General features: G+C 35.8%; 1 protein-coding gene across 2 annotated transcripts in view; it reads right to left on the reverse strand.

The window, feature by feature from the left end:
• LOC113236873 overlaps positions 1-23,747 on the reverse strand; it is an 83,945-nt gene extending 60,198 nt beyond the window's left edge. For both annotated transcript variants that reach the window (XM_026473094.1, XM_026473087.1), the window contains exon 1: positions 23,458-23,747. In XM_026473094.1, the coding sequence (XP_026328879.1) occupies positions 23,458-23,727 (270 nt within the window). In that variant the 5' untranslated portion in view covers positions 23,728-23,747. The remainder of the gene's footprint in view (positions 1-23,457) is intronic.
• Positions 23,748-23,978: the final 231 nt, after the last annotated feature.

Below are 23,978 nucleotides of genomic sequence, written 5' to 3' on the forward strand. Positions count from 1 at the left end.
GGACTGTATTAGTATGGGAATAAACTCTAAAGCGCAATTGACATTATACAAAGAATAAAAAACCTTCGATCACGAAAGTTACCAGAATGCAAATGCATGCATGGAAGGCAGAATCTATCGTCACACTTCGTTAACATCAAAGTTTTGGCTAAGCGAAAAAGGTATCACGCTAAAAAGAAATTACCTAGTAACAAAATAGTCTGCGAGTTGGAAATTTTACAACAGTATTTGATAAACTGCGATGAAATAATTTTTGGAAACGGCATTGGAGTTTAATGTCCGAAAAATAAGTAATGGCTCTGTGAAACGCAAATCATTTCAATTAATGCCGATTTACAAATAAAGAACGTGATCGTTTGATATTTTTAAAACAATGATATGGATGAAAGATGAAAGAAATATTTTCTCAAATAAACCATAAAAAGCATTTAAGAGAAAAGATGCGGAGTTTTATAGAAATTGCGTAAAATAAATGAAAAATGTTTTCAACTGATTCAAGCAAACAAAAGATAAAGACGACGAAGTAACTATAACAGTCGCAAATGTTCACGGTTATTTTATTTTGGAACACTTTTCCATTTCCATTATAAATAACATGATTAAAGATTTGGAAAACGTTTAAAGGTACGGGACCACGGGCTTTTAGCTAAATTACGACTTAGGTGTTCCTATAAGACGGCAAAGTTTTTTCTATCTTTATATCTCTCTAGGGAATCAAATGTGAGGTTCTTACTTTATTGCAGTGGCCATGATTTCGTGCAAATAAGGCTTTTTCAATATTTGTTGCTTAAGAGCTTTTTATTAACACTTGATAACACTTAATGCTAATAATACCTAACATGAGAACATCACTGACTAAGTACAGATAAATTACGGAAGCTGCCTCAAAGCGTTCCTGTAGGGAAGTACTGCCGCCTTAATATTCCTGCGCTAATCAGTAATGAGCATTGGCTTTATCAAGTTTATGCCTCTTTGGGTCTGGCGCAGTGGCAGTGCTAATCAAATCATTGTGATTTATAAAGCATTAACGTCGCTGAGGTTCCGCCTTTATCTTGTGGATATACACGAAGCATTACACTTTCACATTTATATCGCATACGGCTATGGAGTGGAACTCCCTGTCTGTAGCATCTTTATTCCCTGAACCCTGTAACTTGGGCATTTTCAAGGCGAAAGCGAATAGGCACTATTTAGTTGTGAATGCTTCTTCGTGGATCTCATTGTTACTGAGATAGCTGTCAAAATATGCACTTATAATTTTATTAATAAATAATAGATAGGCGTGTTGCTTATTATTTTTCAATTTCGTACCGCCACTTGATATTCATACAAAAAGAAGTTTGTACCGTTTGAAAATAAGACTGTCTCTCCAAAATCTAAACGTCTGGTCACATTAGGCAAACCTAGCAACATTAATATTTATGCCAGAAGTTAGTGGATGGTATTTCGGGCACCGACACGCGCGACGAAACCCAATATTACGTCTGTGTTGTTATTACGATATTTGAAAAAAATGTTTGTTATGGTCGAGAGTGACTAAAACAAATTATGAAAGCCGCTGAACGTCGTCACGACCTTCTATTACACCAATATTAATATACCGAACTAGTGCAATGATTTCAAAGACATTATTTGTGTTTTTAACCGACTTCAAAAAAGGAGGAGGTTCTCAATTCGACTGTATGTTCTTTTTTTTCTTTTTTTTTTGTATGTATGTTACGCGATAACTCCGGTATTTGTGAACCGATTTTCATGATTCTTTTTTTGTTGGAAAGGAGGTACTTCCATAGTGGTCCCATTTCATTATGAAGGAAATCATGCACCTCAAAGGGTGGATGTTCACGCATGAAGATTCATTTTTATAAATAGCGCCTAACTTTAATCTAGGAGCAATTACTTTTAGCAAGTATTTAGTTGATTTTGCTATTTCATCAATTCAAGGCGTTTTTCCCTCGATATACTTTGAGTAGTGTCGTAGTGAGAACCTATTTTTATTATCTCCAGTATCAAGTCCTGTATAGTGGCGAACTAGGGGATATTTCAATGAAACTTAGCAAATAGACGTAATTCCACGTATTTTTGAGGTCGGTTTTTTTAGTACTCTGTACTGAGATTATTATTGAATGGCTGTATTTAAACCAAAGACTTAAATGTAACGTACCCTGAAGTGAATAATCTGTAAAAAGCTACAACAATCCCATTACGAACCGAATAATCTTTTAACGGGGTTCTGTTTAATACAGTGACCTTCAGAATTTACAGCTTTAATAACACTGAGTGTAACTCCTCAGTGAGTTGGAATTGGTAAAGATTTAAGGATTGTAATCCGATTTAAGGTTTGTAATCCGATTTTAAGTTCCAAGAGAGGATTAATAAAGAGCTAAAATTGTGGTTTTCAACAGACCTTTAGGGCGAATTGAAGAATGTTAATGTTTGAATCAAAATTAATGAAAGATAAAGGCACCTCTAGCCAAGTTGGCACGACATCGTAATAATAAGTGTATCAGCTCTGTTACCATCCATGCCAAGAGTTTGCCTAAGTTCTGGCAAGTTCCTTAAAATATCCTAAAATATACATAACGTTCTTATTATCTTGCATGTTATCTTCATCTATAACTATAGCTATAGAATGAAGCTCATTGTTTTGTAATGCTAAATATTTGAATGATGTAATGTTGGTGAACTAAATAAATAAAAAAATAAAAAGCTTGCTATTTATTTGTTAAGGTTAACGTCAAACATTGGTTTGTTTACTTAGCATCAATACGAAGAATAAAAATAAACGATTGTTCATAGTTGTCTTCACAAAGTCACGATTATTTACGGGGAAACGCGTACGTTTCTATAATAAGATTCCGGTTGATATACAAAATTTGTCATTCACGAGGTTTAAAACTGTATTGGATGATAAAAACCGGTGGTAAAGACCCGTGGTAAAGACCCTACTTTACTAAAGACACGACTTTAGCTCTTGCAAATTGTCTCGATCAATGATGTTTGAAATAAATTGCATATGATAAATGTATGTGTATGTAAATGACTAGAAATAGCAGTACTGATTAATCAATACGATGATTTCAAGCGTAATTTGTTCACCTATGAAATAAAAATTGCTTGACCGTTGACTATGAAATAATAAAAAAAATAAACCGTGTACAAGAGGTGTTGTAGTACTTTTTGTACAGTCGCATATCTTTCTACATAAGTTTTGTTTATAGTGCTCCTTCCAATCAACCTCTTCGTTATGCGGTAGGGGCACTATGACCTGTGCGAGCGAACCCGCACAGGGACCATCTAAGTCGTGTGATCCTCAGTGGTCGGACCACTTATAAGTACTTGGATGCAGTACACAGTACAAAATAATTAGTACCTAAAGTCTACTTTCTCAGACATACAACAAAATTAATAGCACCTCGACAGATTACGAAATATTTGAACTACGTGGGTGGTCCGGCCGCAGAGCATTACTCTCCCGCCGCGCTACCTTGGATTTAGAAGAACGTGATGCACTTTCAAGAAAGCAATATTCCCAAAAAAAGTACCTAAATGCTACTTTTCATATATAAACTGTAGTTACAATAAATTACATTACTTTGGAAGTTATAAGATGCAGTTTATGGTTCGGCTGGAGAGTATGCTCCGTAGCAAGTCCACTTGGTGATATTTAATATTAACTATGCGTTAAAAATAAGTACCACTAGTCTACTTCCCGTTAATATACTTATATCTCTAATTATATCTCTAATTAAACTGTTGGTTTGTTCAATAAACCTTCAAGTATGTGGTTGCGGCCAGAGAGCATTTCTTTGTGAGAGTCAGAATGGCGGGTGTACCTTCACAAATCCTGACAAATTTAGTATCAAAAAAATGTACCCAAATGGTACTATTTAGTAACTGTGTTTAAAAAAATTGTACCTCTTATTGATTTTTTTTTTCTCTGTAACATTATTATTATATTTTACTTTTTTATTTTTTTTCTCTGTGTGCAATGTGATACAATAAACCTTGTTATCACTTCTTTTTGTAGTAAGGTTGTTAATTAAGACACGGAGGAACACTGGCTCTCATGTCACAGGCTATCCTACTTTAAGAGCCAGGGAATATATCTTGTAATGTTTTAATCTTATCCTAGATTTGATGTCTTTACTGTGAACTAATGCTTGGAAATAAATACATTTATTATTAATACAAAGATCGAACACTCAGAAAAAACACTCAGAAAAAATTACTTCGATCCGGTCGGATGCGAACCGACGTCTTCTTGCATACCGTGCCAGACGCTATACCAACTAAGCCACGGAACGAACCAACGGACCTCACGAATTTCTCTATGTGCTTGCGTCGTGTCTTTGTACTTGGTCTTTCAACGACTTTTTAGTCGTAGCGCCATCTATGACAAAACTATTACAGATTTATCACCCAGTTAGTACCTTTACAGCTACCAGTCCTGGCGAGAGATGTCGCTATTCACTGTGTTAATTAAATTTTTATTGAATTGATATTCAATTATTTTCGATCTTTGTATTAATAATTATAACAAACTAGTGAAGTAATTTGACAAAAAGTAATTGAATATCAATTCAATAAAAATGTAATTAATAAATACATTATTATTATTATTATTACTTCAGTACTATTTGTACAGTCGAACAACGAAAGGATGTATATAGAACAGTTTGTAGGCATTATTATTGTAGATATTATTATATTCTATATTATATTGGTGGCAATATTGCCCAATATTGCCTCCGACATCAAAACATTCAATCGTCCAACCATCAACACAAAGTCAAATATCACAGCCGACATAACTTCCATTACTTATGACCAATCTATCTGTCAAACATTAACACAAGGCAAACGCTAACCTGACAAGAGATTGGCGTATTCGGCAGTCGGCGCAGATTATCGAACTTCGCCAAGATTCCTTGACAGCGATTGAGCAAATGATTGATGCAAGTGATCGATCCACCGCTCGTTCAACAAGGAGTTAAATACAAAAGAAAGAATCAGACACGGCCCTCGACTGAAAGCAACTCATAGTAATTGTCACGATATGTATATTAGGTTGACGTTGTTTGGGTGCATAAAGCGGATGAATGAATGTAGATTAATAAAAGAGCTTCGTGGAAGGCATAATTGGAAGAGGATGACCACGAAGAACATTTTCAGGTGAAATAGAGTTTTCTTAAAAATAGGAGTGCGTAGTGAGGGCCTATATGAAATGATTGATGAATGTAAGAGAAGCTAGAGAGGTTTGTCAGAATTGTAAGTGACGATCGATAGTCTCTGCCTACGCCAATGGGAATCTAAGGGTCTTACACCCTTAGATTCCCATTATAAATAAAATAAAAATATCATAATCATCAATATATCAGCCGGAACACGTCCACTGCTGAACATAGGCCTCACTCAAAGATTTCCAGACCAGCCGATCGGACGCAACGTCCACCCATCGGTTACCCGCCGCCCTTACCAGGTCATCCGTCCATCTAGTAGGGAGCCGTCCCACTGAACGCCTTCCGGTTCGTGATCTCCATTCGAGAACCTTTCTGCCCCAACGGCCGTCAGTTCTATGAGCTATTAGCCCTGCCCACTGCCACTTCAACTTGCCGATCCTTCGACCTGTGTCGGTGACTTTCGTTCTTCTACGGATCTCCTCAATTCTGATTCGATCACGTAGAGAAATGCTGAGCATTGCTCGCTCCACACCTTGTTCAAAGTCACCCGACTTTGAAGTTTTTTATGAGCCCCATAGTAAGTGACCACGTCTCAGAGCCGTAGGTCATCGCTGGCAACACGCACTGCTCGAAGACTTTTGTTTTGTCAAGGACTGCGGTTTTGCATACGAGAAGATGTCCCGGAGCTTCCCGAAAGCTGCCTAACCGAGTCGGGTTCGACGATTGACTTCTTTTTAAATTTTTATTGAATTGATATTCAATTATTTTTTGTGAAATTACTCCACTAGTTTCATTGACTTACAAATAAATTGACGACGGGTCTAATACAAAAACCACGAAAAAAATGTCCCAAGTCAACCTATTCGAAATTTAAATTATACTGTCATCGCAGTATCGCGCTGTCAGTAGAACAAATGAAGACTAAAGCGGAGTTTGGCGCTCTGTATACGATTTTAGAGCCTTACAAGTGCGGACACTTTTTAGCGCGGACCCGACGTCCATATAATTGTAAGTCAATGACTAGTTTGTCATATTTATTAATACAAAGATCGAACACTCAGAAAGAATTCGTTCTATCCGGCCCAATTCGAATCGACGTCTTCTAGCTTACCGTGCCAGACGCTATACCAACTAAGCCACGGAACGAACCAGCGGACCTCACGAAGTTTTCTATGTGCATGCGTCGTATCTTTGTATTTGGTTTTTTCAACGACTTTTTAGTCGTAGCGCCATCTATGAGAAATCTATGAAAGTTTTATCACCCAGTTAGATATCTTTACAGTTGTCCATTTGGCCCTGCCTAAATGGACGGTTTGTCCGAAATAAAAATATAGGTGTTATGTAACCATTACAAACTTACAACCCAATTCAGATATAATTTAAAGAAACAAAAAGCTAACTCCGTCGAAAATGGACCAACTCCGACGCGGAAGGTTAAGATAACTGGAAGAATTATGTAAATGGCAGTTAAGCTTGTGAATATTTGAAACGATCGCTAAATTTAAAGATGAGAAAAAACTGGTACAATTTAGAAAAATGCGTGTCTGAGCAATTTTAGCTGACATACTTAGAGAAGAAGACAGATATCTTAAATACGACCTAAATGTTTAGTTTACCAGCAATGTTATGAAATGTGTTCAACTGAAATCACGAAAATACATAAGCATGAAATGGCAAATCTGACTGAAGCTTCCCACAGTGGAATGAATGAACAAACATTGTTGATAAATTGACCGTTACATCGCCTTTATCAGATGAGTCATTGGATTTACGAGCCGAATAAACGACCAGCATGAGAAAATCAATCCATATAATCTCAGTACAGAGTACTAAAAAAACCGACCTCAAAAGTACTTGGAATTACATCTATTTGCCAAGTTTTATTGAAATCGGTTACCGGAAAGTGCGCAAAACCGGATTCATTCCCTAGTTCACCACTATACAGAACTTGATACAGGAGATAATAAAAATCGATTCTCACTACTCAAAGTATATTGAGAGAGAAAAACGCCTTGAATAGGAAAATCAACCATTAAAATAATTGCTCCTTATAATAAAATGTAGGCGCTATTTATAAAAATGAATCTTCATGCGTGAACAGCTGACGAGAGATTAGAGGTGGATGATTTTCTTCAAAATTAAATAGGATCACTATGGAGGTACCCTCTTTCCAACAAAAAAAGAATCATCAAAATCGGTTCACAAATGGCGGAGTTATCGCGTAACATACATACAGAAAAAAACATACAGTCGAATAGAGAACCTCCTCCTTATCTTGTAGTCGGTTTAAAAGTAGATTTTATTAATTTTTTGGAATGATAATATTTCAAATGAATATTCTTAGGTGTAAATCTATGATTTCAACGCATTTAGGACCACATGAGAAATGCGGTGTCAGAACACAATGTAACGCCGCCGCTTACTTACGTAACGTACTGCAGCACCCCTCCCCGCTTTGTCTCCTGACCCTTGGGCCCTACTCTCGAAGCACGAAATTCGTAGTTTCGGCCGTTTTCCCACTACAGATGACCAACAGACTTGGATTTTTCGTTGACGGACTTCAAAAGTAGTTCCGTAGGTCATTCATAGATTTCGTGCGTTAAGTGTAGGACTTCTAGTCTGATACTCGTGCATTCCGTCGCAGCGCGCCGTTTCACCGCATCATGTAGCATGTACTTCTAATTTATACGTATTTATGCGTTGCTTCACAATCGTGTGGCATCGTCCGTAGGCGCCGCGCAAACGTGTGTCCAATGATGGACACAAGCAACCGGAAACTAGAGCCAATATTCTATTTTTAACCGACTTCAAAAAAGGAGGAGGTTCTCAATTCGACTGTATGTTCTTCTTTTTTTTTTGTATGTATGTTACGCGATAACTCCGGTATTTGTGAACCGATTTTCATGATTTTTTTTTGTTGGAAATAGGACATTTCCATAGTGGTCCCATTTCATTTTGAAGAAAATCATCCTGCTCAAAGGGTGGCTGTTCACGCATGAAGATTCATTTTTATAAATAGCGCCTAACTTTAATTTAAGAGCAATTACTTTTAGCAATTATTCAGTTGATTTTGCTATTTCTCCAATTCCGGGCGTTTTTATATCGATATACTTTGAGTAGTGTCGTAGTGAGAACCTATTTTTATTATCTCCAGTATCAAGTCCTGTATAGTGGCGAACTTGGGGACATTTCAATGAAACTTAGCAAATAGACGTAATTCCACGTACTTTTGAGGTCGGTTTTTTTAGTACTCTGTACTGAGATTATATTATGCATATCTACATATAACTGTTACCATGTTGGTGATTCCCGGGCCGGGAGAAATATTTGTATGGCCTACTTTTATATCTCTCGTGACTTTGGGTGTAATTTGTGGTTGTCTATTTAAGTGTCCATGGCAGCCGCGATACAGGGTTTCCTTAGTGTGGTGTTACGTGTGTATGCGTTATTATTTATTGAACTTATTTTCACTATACGTAATAAACGTATAAAACGTTTAAATTCTTTGTGAAATAACTCCACTAGTTTGTTATAATTATTAAATACAAATATCGAAGACAAAGAAAAAATGAGTGAGACGGTTTATAAAATCTTTCACAGATCTCGTACAGTGTCAAAAGCCGAAAGCTCAATGCAAAGGTTTATACAAACACAGAACAAATTCGTATTAATACTTTTACATATTATATTATTTTTATATATTTCGAAGATTTCGACTTGATATCTCATCACTTTTTCCAACAATATTTATTTGAATAGCATCGTAAAATTGTATTTGAAAAATGGTAGTCCTAAAGTGAGGTTATTTTGCATCTGTACATCTATGACTTGTCTATGGTTCCATAGTGCTGTGCGAAAAAAAAGTTTCATTTAATCAAAGTTTTTGTAATCGATCAGTAATTCGATTATTTCAATCGCAATCAATAACTCAGAGGAGTGAGACAGTGGGATGTCATATCCCCGCAACTGATCACAGCCGCATTGGAGGATATGTTTAAGACGCTGGACTGGAAAAGATGGGCATTAACATAAACGGCGAGTACATCTCACATTTGCGATTTGCAGATGACATAGTCCTAATGGCGGAGCCGCTGGAGGAGCTACAACAGATGCTGGATGGCCTAGAGTCCGCCTTGCGACGTATTGGTCTCGGCATGAACTTGGACAAGACCAAAGTCATGATCAATGATCACAATAACCCGAGAGCCATAGTCGTAAATGGCCACCTTCTTGAAGTTGTTTCCGAATACACTTACCTCCGACAGATTCTGCAGTTAGGTAGAAATAATTTCGAGAAGGAAGCCAGGAAGAGGATTCAGCTTGGATGTCCAGCGTTTGGGAAGCTACGTCGAGTATTCTCGTCACCTATACCACAAAATCTGAAAACAAAGGTTTTCAACTAGTGCGTTCTGCCTGTTATGATTTACGGAACCGAAACGTGGACACTCACGATACGGCTAGTCCACCAATTTAAAGTCGTTCAGCAAGCTATGGAACGGGCTATGCTCGGAGTTTCTCTGAAGGATAGAATTCGTAATGAGGTTATCCGACAGAGAAACAAGGTCACCGACATAGCCCGTGCAATAAGCAAGTGGCAGTGGGCTGGCCATATCTGGCGAAGAACCGATAACCGATGTTGAAAACGAGTTCTAGAGTGGAGACCGCGACTCGGCAAACGTAGTGTAGGACGCCCTCCGGCCAGGTGGAGTGACGACCTGCGAAAGGTTGCTGGCGGGAAATGGATGCCACAAGCTGAGGACCGGGCAAAATGGCACACATTCGGGCTATGTCCACAGGCTGATTATGATGATGAATCGCAATAGATACTCGTATCTAAGTCTAAGGATTTGAAGGACTTAAAATTAAGATTTCGGAAATTTTAGATATGCTTATATTATACGTTATGTAGGGAAAATCGCTAGTATGACTCAACTGAACAAATCGATTCATTCAATTAATGAATTGATTTGTGGTTGGCATTACAATTGGCCATCACTAAACCGTCTACGGTCGGGTCAGTGACTTGTTTATTTACATTTTGTTGAAAATGAGTTGAAACGAAGTATAAACTCGATCCGTAGCTTAGTTAGTAAAGCAATGGGGACGGAATCCCGTGGTCGCAGTTTCGAGTCCTGTTGGGTTGATGAATTTTTTCTATGTTTTCGATCTTTGTATTTAATAATTATAACAAGCTTATTTTTAATTCACTCAATAACATATTACAATATACGCTACATTATACGATTTATAATGTACATTATATATAATCAATTTACGATTCAGATTCCAAAAAAAAATCATTTCCAATGTGTAACAAAGTCTAATAACTCGAATCATATAAGTACCCTGATCCTATTAATCATATATAGGTGTTATGGCATACAAGATATTACAAAAAAAAACCCATAAATTCTAAATAGTATTTCTCCATGTAAATAGCTTTAAGAATGATTGACAAACGAAAGATTGAACTGGAGTTCGTAATTTGATGGATTTAACATTCATTGTTCCGAAATGCGAAAACTTAAGCAATCAAATTCGACTTGAAGAATGTTTGGCAGTGATTCGGTAATCACCTTCAACTTGTACTCTGGTAATTAACGAAACAAGCATGTGGTTTTCGATATCGTCTACTTTTATAGTGCCGACTTTGCAGACACTGAAGCGCTAGTTAAGGGAAACGTGGAATTAGTGTTGTCCAAAATCGGTCTAACTTTTGCAGTATTGGTCTTGCAAAACTTTAAGAATTAAGACCAAGACGACCTACTATTCACAAGACCAAGACCAACCCTGTAAGATTAAAGTTAAAACAAGATAGAGTCTGCGAGGCTCTCGCGTTACATCAAACTACATGTTTCAAATCAATATCGATATTGATTGACGTTCCCCAATGTCGGTACAAAATCACGGTTTCTTCAAACAACAAAGTTGGTCGGTGGTTATGATATGAAAACATGTTGTGTGGATGTTCTATTTTTAAGTAAGTAGTTTTTCTTTTACTCACATAAATAATATGTACAGAAGTTAGCGAATTATCAAGAAGAAAATACCATTTAAACTACTTTTTAGTATGCATATCATTATGCTTACATATCCATCAAGATTTTTGTAACGAATTTTTACCATATTTACTTATTTTTAATATTTTGTTCAGATTTACTTGGCAAATACATTCGCAATGCATTTTTTAAATATATCGATTCGATTCGGTGGAACATCAATTTATTTATTTATCTACATAAGTCAGTCATGCAAAATATTTATTTACAAACATACAACTACACAGAGTGATTTTTTAAATTGGACAGTATGGGGAATTCCGATACCATAGAAGACAAGGAAACTGTCTTAAAAACCATTCAATCCTTTTTTATGAAAAATGTTTTGTGAAATTTGACCAACTTCGGTCACATTTTTCATACAAAATGAATAAAATTGTCGTTTTTTTTTTCAGTTTCTTATAAGTATCATAATCATCAAACTCATTTCAGTAGCGTATATTAATTCATATACGCTGTAATCATCTCTGAAATCTTTAATTTTTCTACGTTTTGTAGAGTCGCTTGCATTCAGAAAATCTGATTAAGGTCGGTGTTGATAAGATATGCAAAATTTATTAAAAATGCATGCCAGCCCTTAGAATAATAACGCATAGAATGATAGTTTCATAAAAAACGAACTGTCACAAGTGAGGCAAAAATCAAATTCATGTAGGCGTAAGCAACTTGTATTTACGCTCGTCGGCACGCACACAAATATACAAATAATGATGCCATGGAATAACATTTCCCTCAAAAATGGGGAAATTGTATCTTGCTTAACTCATCGTTAAGTTAGAGGTGCCTACAGATTTGCTCGATCTTGTCGATCGTTTCTGTCGATCAGGTGCCTACAGATATGCTCGATTTTGTCGATCGTTACTGTTGATCGACAACGTCAAGTGACAGGAATTTTCAAAAATTTATTTTTGGTAATCCTTATGGAAATGGCATTTATATCTGAATACACGAAGGCGGACACGACTTTTCTCATTTCTAAATCCAAGATGGCGGACACGTCTTTTCAAATAAATGCAATATGGGAATCGTTTCGAGGAATTCGAGGTGCTCATCACGAATATGGCATTTATTTCTAAGTCCAAGATGGCGGACACGACTTTTGAAATAAATGCAATATGGGTATCATTTTCGAGGTATTTGGGGGTGCTCATTACGAATATGGCACTCATTTCTAAATCCAAGATGTCGGGCACGATTTTTCATATAATGGCAAGTTGAGGATCGTTTTCGAGGTATTTGGGGGTGCTCATTAGAAATATAGCACTTATTTCTAAATCCAAGATGGCGGGCACGATTTTTCGAATAATGGCAAATTGGGTGTCGGTTTCAAGGTATTAGGGGCTGCTCATTCGGAATATAGCACATATTTCTAAATCCAAGATGGCAAAGAGTTTGGTTTACCAAAAATACATTTTTGAAAATTGTTGTCAACCACTAGAAATTAATGCTACATTCGTAATAAGCACTCTAAAACTCCTCGAAAACGTCTAAAATTCTCAATCGTTACTGTCGATCGACAATGTCGAGCAAATCTGTAGGCACCTTATTAAATACTACCCAATTCTTATTTAACTCATATATGAACAAAAACCTACAAGCGAGTTAAGTACGACTATCGAATTTGAATAAATAAATAGCCTGATATTATCTGTGGGTATGTTCACATGAAAAGTACACGATAACAATTAAGAACCTGAACCTGAAAGTTATTTATACACGATTTTGGAGAACTGACGATGACTTTTTAGTTAGAGTTAGTTTCCTGAAATAATTTTAGTTAAGAACTTTTAAGTCTGGGCAAGACAATTTTTTTAAATGAGTGTATGATGAACAAGAATAATGATTTTTCACATGAAACTAATGAAGGCAAATACTAAATATATTTCGTAAAAATAGCTAACGTAAATTCCCTACAAAGTTGTTGCGGCGGTGTACATTTGTAGAAATTTTGCAACGGTCGCGATATTGCCTATTCTCAAAAAATTACGTAATATAATTATTTTGAAACAGAATAGCAAAATGGGGAGAAAAAACCCGTTACCTTGCAACATTTTCGTAAATTGTTGCAACGAAATTAATTTTCTGTTTTAGTGAACATTTACATAAATATACCATTTGAAACGCGTTACTTCCTTGTGGAATGTGATGTTAGTGTCTATTTTATATTTGTCTGATCTATTTTTAAACCCAATTACCGCACATTTCGTCATTTTCAGCAAAAATTTTTGAGCTGCTCGCGGTGCAACTTGACCTTGAGCACTGACAGCCCACTCGCTCGTGTAAGCCCATAGGGCGCCCTACAATTTGCCTCACTTAGCGTGTGCGGGCTAGGTTTCTATGCGTTATTATTCTAAGTGCCAGCCAGTGTTTCTTTTTTCTAAAAACATTTTACGGTACCTTGCTATTTTACTGTTTCCATTTTAAAATAAATGCTTCTACAAAAATGTTCTTAACTCTGGAATGTGTTTTTCCGGGCAGCTTACTTCGAGAATTATTATTTTAACTTCTGAAGTTTACTATCAATATTTTTTTCACGAAAGTTAAAAAATACATTGCATATTCACCTTTCTTGATAATTAAAGATAATGTACGTAAAAGGAGAAAACGCTCATATTGGTTTATCCATAAACTCACATAATTATATTAGCCTTATTTAATATTATGACTAAATATATTTTGGCTTTGGTACTTACGCGTTTTGAGGCCATTTTGATGCATACAATAAATACACACCCCACGCATAAATACATAATTATCTACACAGAACTTCTTAATGATAAAATGAATTGACTGTCTAAAGAAAATGAATTGAATTAGCGTTCTTTAACTACCACAGAAGTAATGCATAAATAAAGCAAGTTTACACAAAACATTAACAAATAAAATTCGACACTCTAAACTTCAATCCATTGAAGAATATTTAATTCTACCCGCATTTCTTTTTTTCTTAAATATACAGAGTCACCAAACAGGCGTTTAACTGTGAAAAAGACAAGTGGCCATAACTATGGACTTTAGTATTTTAAACTACATATCTTAGTGCATCAAATAACTGATATACGAATCTCGGCTGGTTTGCCTTTACACAAATTATAAGCACTTAAATGTGAAAGTTAACTAATTAATTTCAAAACGATGTATTACGTATATTAAATGTATATAAAACTTAGTAAGGTATACATTGACTTACAAATAAATGGACGACGGGTCTAATACAAAAACCACGAAAAAAATGTCCCAAATCAACCTATTCGAAATTTAAATTGTTATGTCATCGCAGCATCGCGCTGTCCGTAGAACAAATGAAGACTAAAGCGGAGTGTCGTCGCGCTCTGTATACGATTTTAGCGCCTTACAAGTGCGGACACTTTTTAGCGCGGACCCGACGTCCATATAATTGTAAGTCAATGAAGGTATATAATAGATTCACAAAAAACCAGTGATTAATATTGCATAGTTGTATAAAATTTATATCTTGAATTATTTTAGTAAAAATACCCGCAACTTCTGAAAACTACATTTTTTTTGTCCGGTTTCCCAAATTTGCAAAATTTTCTTCTCTTATTTTATAAACAAAATCGATAGTATTTATTACCAATTTACAGCAAAATTGATCGAGATTATGAGTATGTAACACTTGCCTCGAAATGTCTCATTTTTCGTTTTTCGACTTTTGATCACGTTTCGGGGTTTTGACCGCACTGCTGCACTGTGGGATGCAGCGCTCCCACGAGAGCGTCGTACCTTAAACCCATAACATACGTTAATTATAATATTATTACATATAATATTATTTATTAATCTAATGCGCGAGTTCAGCGTATATGCCTAAAATTATAACCAACCAATATGAATGTAAAAATGTTGCAAAGTTAATTTTTCGTCGTTTAATTGGCCTTCAATACAATTAATGTAAACCCAAAATGTACAGTCCCATATCTTACTACTTAAGATTTGTTTATAGTGCCTTTGATTATATGGGAAGGGCACTATAACCCGTGTAAGCAAACCTGCACAGGGACCTTATCAGTCAGGTCCTGATCCCTGAACAGCACGTTGATACAGGTTTTATCTTGTTGACTCAAAATGTACTGTCAAGAGTCCATAAAACTAATATACACTTTTATTCGAATATCGCCTCCAGAGCAATGAAACAAGATCTATCAATGTGTAGCTTGATATGCGTCCGTACTTACTAGTAAAATCTGAACCAACTTTCATTGTACCTTTTTGTAAAATTAATAGAGTATGATAGTTTCATAAGTAGCAATAAGTAATTGCAAGACTTCAGATACTCCCTCAGCAAGACCGAGACCAAGACCAGGTGTACTAACAATAGATCGTGAGCAAGACTGGGGTCGGTCTTGCCTTGGTCTTGCATTGAGCATTACTACATGGAATGATATAGGTGTGAAATATTAGTAACTTTAAAGAAAGTACACACGCAGGAGACTCATACATTCTTCAAAAAAGACAAACAAATTTCCAGACATACTTATGAATTCCCAGATTTGTCGAAAACAGTTTACCGCAATATTAAAGCGACTTCAGAACTTGTTTTAATATTTGTAAACTTTTATTACGTGTTCTTAAAGTCGGCAAAGTTTTGCAACATGTGGCACATTCACTTGAAAATAATGAAAAGAGTTTGTATAGCGAAGTCTGAATCTCATTTCGATGCCGCAAATTATGAGAACTGAAAGTAAAAAATAACCTGAAAATTACAAAAGTAAATTTCAAAAATTAAAAATTTTCTCGGTTAATGAATCTGCTTATCTAGATACTCTTGAGGATTCCTAACCACTCCATCCAATGATAGGGTAAGCCAAAAACGATTTATGCAAAACCAACAGAATTCAGAGCACCCATCGACTTTCCAAGGATATTAACGAGGACGGAGCTAACTGTTAAATGGGGCGACCCCTGCCCAACAAATGAGGGCAATTAAGCGCTGAACCTTCTTTATAAATTTTGCTCCTTATTAAAAAGATATATACTGGGGCGGGCTGATTGCGTGAGCAAATTTGAAGTGTAGTTGGAGACGTTTGATAACGGTTTCCTAGTTATAGTTCCGTGTTCTATGGAATGGAGAGCCGGAAATCAACTGCACAGATTGGCAAAAAAGGCGCATCTAGTGGATAATCGAGGTACATTGCAGTGGCGAGGCGTCCATATAACTCGATTCCCATTGGCTTGCCTAAAATTTTTAACGTATTACCAAAAGATCATACTAGACAGCGCGCATACCCCACCACTTAAAAAACTTATATTCAATAATAAACGCGTTAATAAACCTCTCCCAATGGATTTTTACCAATCACAGCGTGCAGCGCCAGTCCAGCCGGCCCGTCTACGGCTGCGGTTTCTATTTCATTTATGAAATCTCCTATGCGTATAGGAGATCCCATCAAAATACCCACACACATTCGCAAATCCGCATACATTGAAGAAAAGGCGGTCGACAAGCCGAAATGAATCGGGTTACAGTCGAATAGAGTTCACGTAAATTTTAACCTTATTCCAACCAACTACAGTTAATTTTTAAGGACCGATTTGCTTTAATGACAGAATCGTCGCCAGATGTAAAACTTTCTTAAAATATTTATTATAACAAAATTATTATAATAACAAATTAATACAAATGGTTAATTTGTATTTTGTAAATCCTAACTGTTACGGACACCGAAACACGCACGAAAACACTCCGCGCCCCGCGCCCCGACCGAGAGCGCGTTACCGTTCCCCGCACCCCGTACACAGCGTCGTACGGAGTCGCCGCCTCCCGCCCCCCCGCACCCCGCATCCCGCGCAACGCGCCGACCGCCTGCTCGCCGACATCTCTACTAGATGACAGACTTGATTTAGTACATAAGTAGGAACATTTTGAGCAATAAATGTAGTAGTCGGTAAGCAGTTGAACAAGTGTGTCATTTACGATCCTGATCCCGAGAAGAGCAAGAACCCCATCGATCCAGATCAAGAACCTGAACAAATACAGTCCACCGAACGTTAACGATCCTACGAGGGCTAGAACACCAACACTAACGATATATATTACATGGCAATGTAAAGAACATCGACTGGAGTGGTAATTAAAATAACAACACTTAGCATTCACGGAAGTTATAGGCAGTGTAGTAAATTAGGTACTTTAAAAACTATAGTTATTTTATGTGTAAGTAGAATAAGTTAACTAGTGAAATGAAGTGTACTAGTATTTTGTGTGCTAATAAGTGTTGTGTTTAAATGACGCCAAGTCGCGCCATTTTAACGGGAAAAGAAGTTTTTGTTAAAGTAAGTGTTTTTTGTTTCTGCAAGAAGTTAAAGCGTCGGCTTTACGAAGTAGAATTTTTACGCCTCGTCACGGTACATTGCTACCCTCCTTGTTATAACAAACGTATTTGCATTATGGTAACTTTCGTGATATTGGTACCTAACGTTTAATTGTCACCTAAAAATTATCAATTACACTAAACTTTATGTCAATCGTGTAATGTACAAACTAGATACGAGCTAAAAAACAGGTCGCGCATTTCCTGCCGCTACCGCATCGTATCCATGGTTCGTTTCAATTCATTATACAGGAAATGTAAACAAACATGTCACTGTTTAGTGACCGCCAATTCTATTGTAAACTAAGATGTGCCAGACAACCACACGTCAGTACCAGGGAAACGGACGAATTCACTTTGGGGCACTTCCCAGATCACCCATACCAGAACTAATTTAGAAAAGTTAATTTCCCAAATTGGTCCTACTAGGAATCTAACCCGGGACCCCCGCGTCCAGGGTCCGCAATGTAAACCGTTAGGATACCGAGGTCGTCAAAATACATATCAATTAATTAATTTAATGAAAAAAACATTCTGACCGGAATCTCAAACTTATCCCACGTTAATTAGTGCGATGACTCTCTTAATTTGTCTGTTTAACCCTTTTTAAACATACAGAGTCAAAATAAGGTCCTATTACTGTAAGAATAATAATAATAACGCACACACATACAACCACAAAGTTACACCCAAACCCACAAGAGAAGTAAATTTAGGCCATACAAATATTTCTCCCGGCCCAAGAAACGGACCTGGGACCTCTGCGTGGCAATCCGGCATGGTAACCGTTCGGCCACAGAGGCAGTTTAGAAGTTTGCTAGAGAAGCAACCACAGACATAGGATACGTGTGTTTCAAAAAACGTTATTTTTTATGATGTCAAGATTGATAAGTCCCATGTGCCTATAATTTCATTAACACCATTCTCTTCCAAACCGGAACGCAGTAATGCTCACTTTACTGCTTGGCGGCAGACATAGATCTTCCCTGGACGAGCCCTTCACAAGAAGCTCTACTGCTACTAAATAATATAAGAATATCCTAAGAATTAAGTTTATCCAAGGAGCACCGTACCCCCGTCAATCTAAGTCATAAGGGTGAGTGTGCATGAGAAAACTGATATGAGTGGCGGAAGTGACGGATGAATGTCAAGTGCGCTGCGAAAGGTCCGTGGTAGTAAGGCCTTGATAGTCAAGAAGACAATCGCGTAACCATTTCCTTATACAAAATCTGCCCAGTTGAACTCAGTGAATAAAACCATTGATGCAAAAATTTAACAGCACAGTATTTGCCTTTGAAATTGCATTTATGCGGGAAGAAGTAACGAAGCGAAATACGGGAACAGTTTATGCAACTATTTTATTTAAAAAAAAACCGACCTCAAAACGGAAAGCCGATGAAATCCAATAAATCGGGTTCATCCCCTGATTTGCCACCTTCAGAGGTGGACAAAAAAATAATTTTCACAAACATGCTCGAAAATGCTTACATTACTTTCAAAAAGCGAACACGGAAAGTTTGTAATTTATGGACCGTGCGGCTTCTTCCCGGTCAAGGCCTGCTATGTAAGTATGCAGTATACAGCTCTGAGTGGCACTGCAACTGTTGTAGACAGGCGTGTCATGTGTACCATAAAAAAGAAAATAATCACCAAATCTCAATTTCGAAAAGAAACTACACTACCACAGTTGTCTGACTTAGTACGTAACAAAATATTATTGTCTAACAATTGCTCCCGTGAGTTGGGTGCGATTCGTAATATATAACAACAAATGACATATTTTAAGTCGATATAACGCACAACAGATATAATTAATTTATGGTATACAGACATTTGACATATTCTTGCATGATATAAAGGTCACTGGGTACAATAGACGATTGATATAACAACTTTCAGTGTAATATACCGATGGCATAATGTTCATTTTATATAAACACTTCAGATATAATATTCAGTGAGTATAATGTTGAATGTGTATGTGTGAAAAAAAATTAATATAATTCCAGTGGTGTTTAGGTGCAACGGTGAATAAACGGAATTTGTTTGCATTTGCTAGTTGCTTCGACCTCCTCCTGTGGATTTAGGTTTGGTAGTACATGACAAAGCTGCCAGAATCAAATTTGTTTACATTTGCTAGTAGGTTTGACCTCCTAGTGGGTTTAGGTTAGGTTAGTATATGCAATTAAATATTCTGCTTAAAGTTTTAATAAATATATTTTATAACACAAAAAGCACTTACAGCTATACAAAAACAATTATATTTTGCTATTGTGCATTTAATGGAATAAAAAAATTCTTATCAACATAATGTAGAGCGCTTCAAATATTCGTAAAACTAAATATTATGTTATATTATTTAATACATTATACTGGTAGTACTTATACTATTTGTTCATTATGTCACCTAATCATTATATCTAATGTTTATTATACTGATGGTTTATTATACACATTGAAATTATGTCTTTTGTTGTTATACCTTTTGTTGATTATATACAGTGAGTGATTATATCCTTAGAAAATATATCAAATGTTTTATACCAAGTGAAAATAGATTATTTGTTTTTATATCTTCCATTACATATCGAGTGTATTCAGCTAAGTAAACTTCCGTGGGTTATAACAAATGTATGCTTGGCTAAATTACAATCCATGGTTCAAAAAGTCATATTGTCGGGTATAGTGAAAGGCCGAGTATGTAGCATTGGTAAAAGGCGCTTATCTATATGAAACCAAATTTTACAGGGGAGGGTTTTAACGTTATTGTTATTATTTGGTTATTTCAAAGGATACGACTTCCATATTTGCACAGTAAGCATTAATTTATATTGCCCGTTAACATTTTATAATTTTAATCATACAATGTATTTATTATCGTTCGTTAATTATTTAATATGTTTATTAACAATAATTGTGCAGATAATGACTACAGTTGTTGATTTGAAGAAGTCATGAGTATAGATAGGACTTAATAGTCGTGTGATGTGAAATGTTAACGTTTAGGAACCTAATTATACAGCCTGTTTATTATTGCTCATTAATTACAATTATACATCTCGTTAAGTAGGTATATTATTATGTTTATTACTATAAGTTAATTTAACTATGGTTTTAAAGTACACATGTTTAGTCTACAGTACCGGCACGCTATGATGGTAGTTTGGCAGATTAAAATAGTGAGGTCAAATGTCAATTCATTATCGAAAAAAAATATAATCAAATGCGAGTCGCATCTATAAGTTTTCAGATTTATTACTAGTAATGCCCTTGCAGTAGCTGATTAACAAGTTTTAATAAAACGAAAATAAAAATATTTACTTAATAATATATCGTCAATTCGAAACTGCTTTGTTTTGCGCTGAGATATACCGCGAGTTTGCCGGAGACAGAAGTTGTGCTGGACAGCGATCCTATAAGTGACGATAGTACAAGATTTCATTATCAAAAATTTCGAATTTCGATAAACAAATGCCGAGTTGTGTCGTAAAATGATACATCCATAAATTTTACTGCACCTCACTATTGACAACAATGTACATCAATTAGCTCCTTCATCGTAGTTATGAATTAATACGAAACTTGATGAGCGGACAAACTTCATGAGGGCCATCATAACGTACCGGTACTTTTTAAGTAAGTGTTGAGTATAGGATTTGATTAGTCATTTTTCTGTTCAGTAGTGGGGTAGTAGTGTAGGTGTAGTTAATAAAAACTGTGTGATATTGGTAAGATGTTCAGTTCTCTTGTAGATTTAGGGTCTGAAAATACTATTAAACGACTAGTACAAGAGTGGTGTTTCTGATTTTTACAATAGATTCCAGTAAATCATGCTAACTTGCCCACAATTTTGGACAGAAACGGGTTCAAACCGGGCGCTTTGGCAGACTGAGTTTTAATCCACTACCCATCTGTGCACGTCACAACAGATCCGCGGTATTTTTATAAGCCGATTTTGGCTTTCTCTTGGTCAATCGTCTCTGGCGTTAAGAAGGTGGATCCCTATCATATAACTACGTGCACAAGAATACAAAACTGAAATTGGCTACATATGTCAGATACACGGAATTATCCAATGCTATTATAGTTGTCACCAAATAAGAGGCCAAATTTCATAGCTAAAGAAGTCGATAGTATGTAACTTTGAATGCGATCAACGAAATAATAACAAACAAACAATTATAGCATATAGGAAATGGAACTATTTTTCCGGATTTAAATCGCGTATATTTGTTTTTTCAAACAAACCGACGTTTCACGCCTTTTACAGGTCCCATGGTCACGGTTGACTGAGGTGGTACGGTCATGTGCAACAATTGCGAAAACCTAAGAACTCGATAATTATATCATAATTGAGTTTAAAAAAATACATAAATTTTATGAAAAGATTATATAATATGACAAAACATATTTGAAGTACTGTTTTCGCACGAATTCCAAAATTAAATGCAATTTTGAGTTACTCCGAAACGTCCTGAAAACAGTTACGTTCTCAAGCAAGCTCAATTTTTTAAATAATAGTGTTGTAAGCAATTAATCGCCAAGTTTCACTGAGTCACTTTGATTTCTCGGAAAAAATATTAAAAAAGCATACTAGAAAAAATAATGAACAATATTTGAGATTATTTGTTGTTGACATTGACAACTTCTAACCGATTGCCAGCTGAATAATTGAAAATTTATGAAATCCTTGGTTTCTTGGCAATTTAATCTTTTTATGTAATTGTTTTATTGATGAACATACTTATTTTCACTAAATTCTTGTAATAAACCATTTATGAAAATTGTAAAATCAAAATTAAAAGAATTGGATAAATTCATTGGAATGTGGGACAATTTTACAAAAATAAAAGGAATTGCTACAGAATTGCAAGGAATTCTGTAAATGAATTGCTTTTAACAGAATAGCACGATTTGGCCTTTTAGGCCCCCTGAACAACAATGAACCGAAAAATAATCTAAACAATCACAAACTCTTGAAATTTTGAATAGATTTCTCATGAAAGTCGTATAATGTGATTACCGATAATGATCAGTCCACATCCCTATTCGTGACGCATGACAAGTAACAAATTTGGCCTCTATTTGGTGACGACTATAGTAATTGCACTATCCCCGCCGATATTCAAGATGCGTTATTGAAAATATACAATTATTCATCGCACAACTAACTGGGTCCCGTCATACCTACAAACTTAAATTACGACAACTATTTACAATTCCGGCAAACCAGAGCCAATTTCTTTCTACCTACCCAGCTGGACGCCCATTGTCAGAGTGCAGTATACAATGGATTTCACAGCGTCTTCACAGCGGGCTTTTAGTTGGGAGTGACGGATTCGTTATGTACGCATTTTTGTATTTATATAAATAAACTTACATTTATTTACATATCTGTAACAAGCATAAACTTGTTACAGATATGAATATAAAAAAAGTTATTCATACAATGTTCTCATAATATAATTTAATTGTGTTCAAAAATATAAATAATATATTTAAAAATAGCCGTCATCTATCATTAACGTAATGAATTACTATTTCAAATGCAATACATACAGCGCCATCTATACAGTAAAAGTAGAACTTCGAAGCAATGTAGCTAATCCAAATTTTGTACTTATTAAACAAATGTAACTGCCATCTGTTAGCGTAAAGAAGAACTACGTACTAATAAATAATTAATACAACGCCATCTATGTAGTTCAAGTAGAGCTACTTCCTTAACAATTTTCACGCGTTTGAAGTATTTCCCTGTATAAATTGCAGATGTCGCTACGAGTATGTTTACAAATTAAACCTGTCTAACATTTTCTATTTGGATTTTCTAGCAATTGATATAAATTGTAACGATTAATATATTGATGGAAATATATGACAACTAACCTGTATATCATCGATGTCTGAAGGAGATGCCACCCAGAAATCCGCAGCATTCTCAGGACGGTCGCTCTCCTTCTCCGGGTCTGGGCTCAGGCAGGGCTCCCTGGTTTTAAATACCAGAATGAAGCCCCCATCTTCTTCCTCTGGCCTCCATGCACCACACATAGTACCAACAGTTCTTTTATTTACAATCAAGTCATCTGAAACTTTGATTCTCTTTGCTGGTTTGGTATTAGGAAACTCAGATTTTATTTTAGAGGCAACCCCAGCCATTTTTAAAATATTTAACACAGGGGATGTTATGGATACGTATTTAATGAAGCTAGATTTAGATATAATTATTAAGTTTTGAAAAAATCTTATCATTTAATCACTTAAAAACTTTGCATTGATTTATAAAGAATTTTACTTTAAAAATATCGTTAACGCTAAAAATCACTGCACACACGATTTAAGACACTAAACGAACTACACTATTATTTACTATAATTACTTTACTATAATTTACTCTTACATTTAATTTA

Source organism: Hyposmocoma kahamanoa, unplaced genomic scaffold, assembly GCF_003589595.1.
Source record: "Hyposmocoma kahamanoa isolate Upper Pololo Valley unplaced genomic scaffold, ASM358959v1 102, whole genome shotgun sequence".
Classification (NCBI taxonomy): Eukaryota; Metazoa; Arthropoda; class Insecta; order Lepidoptera; family Cosmopterigidae; genus Hyposmocoma; species Hyposmocoma kahamanoa.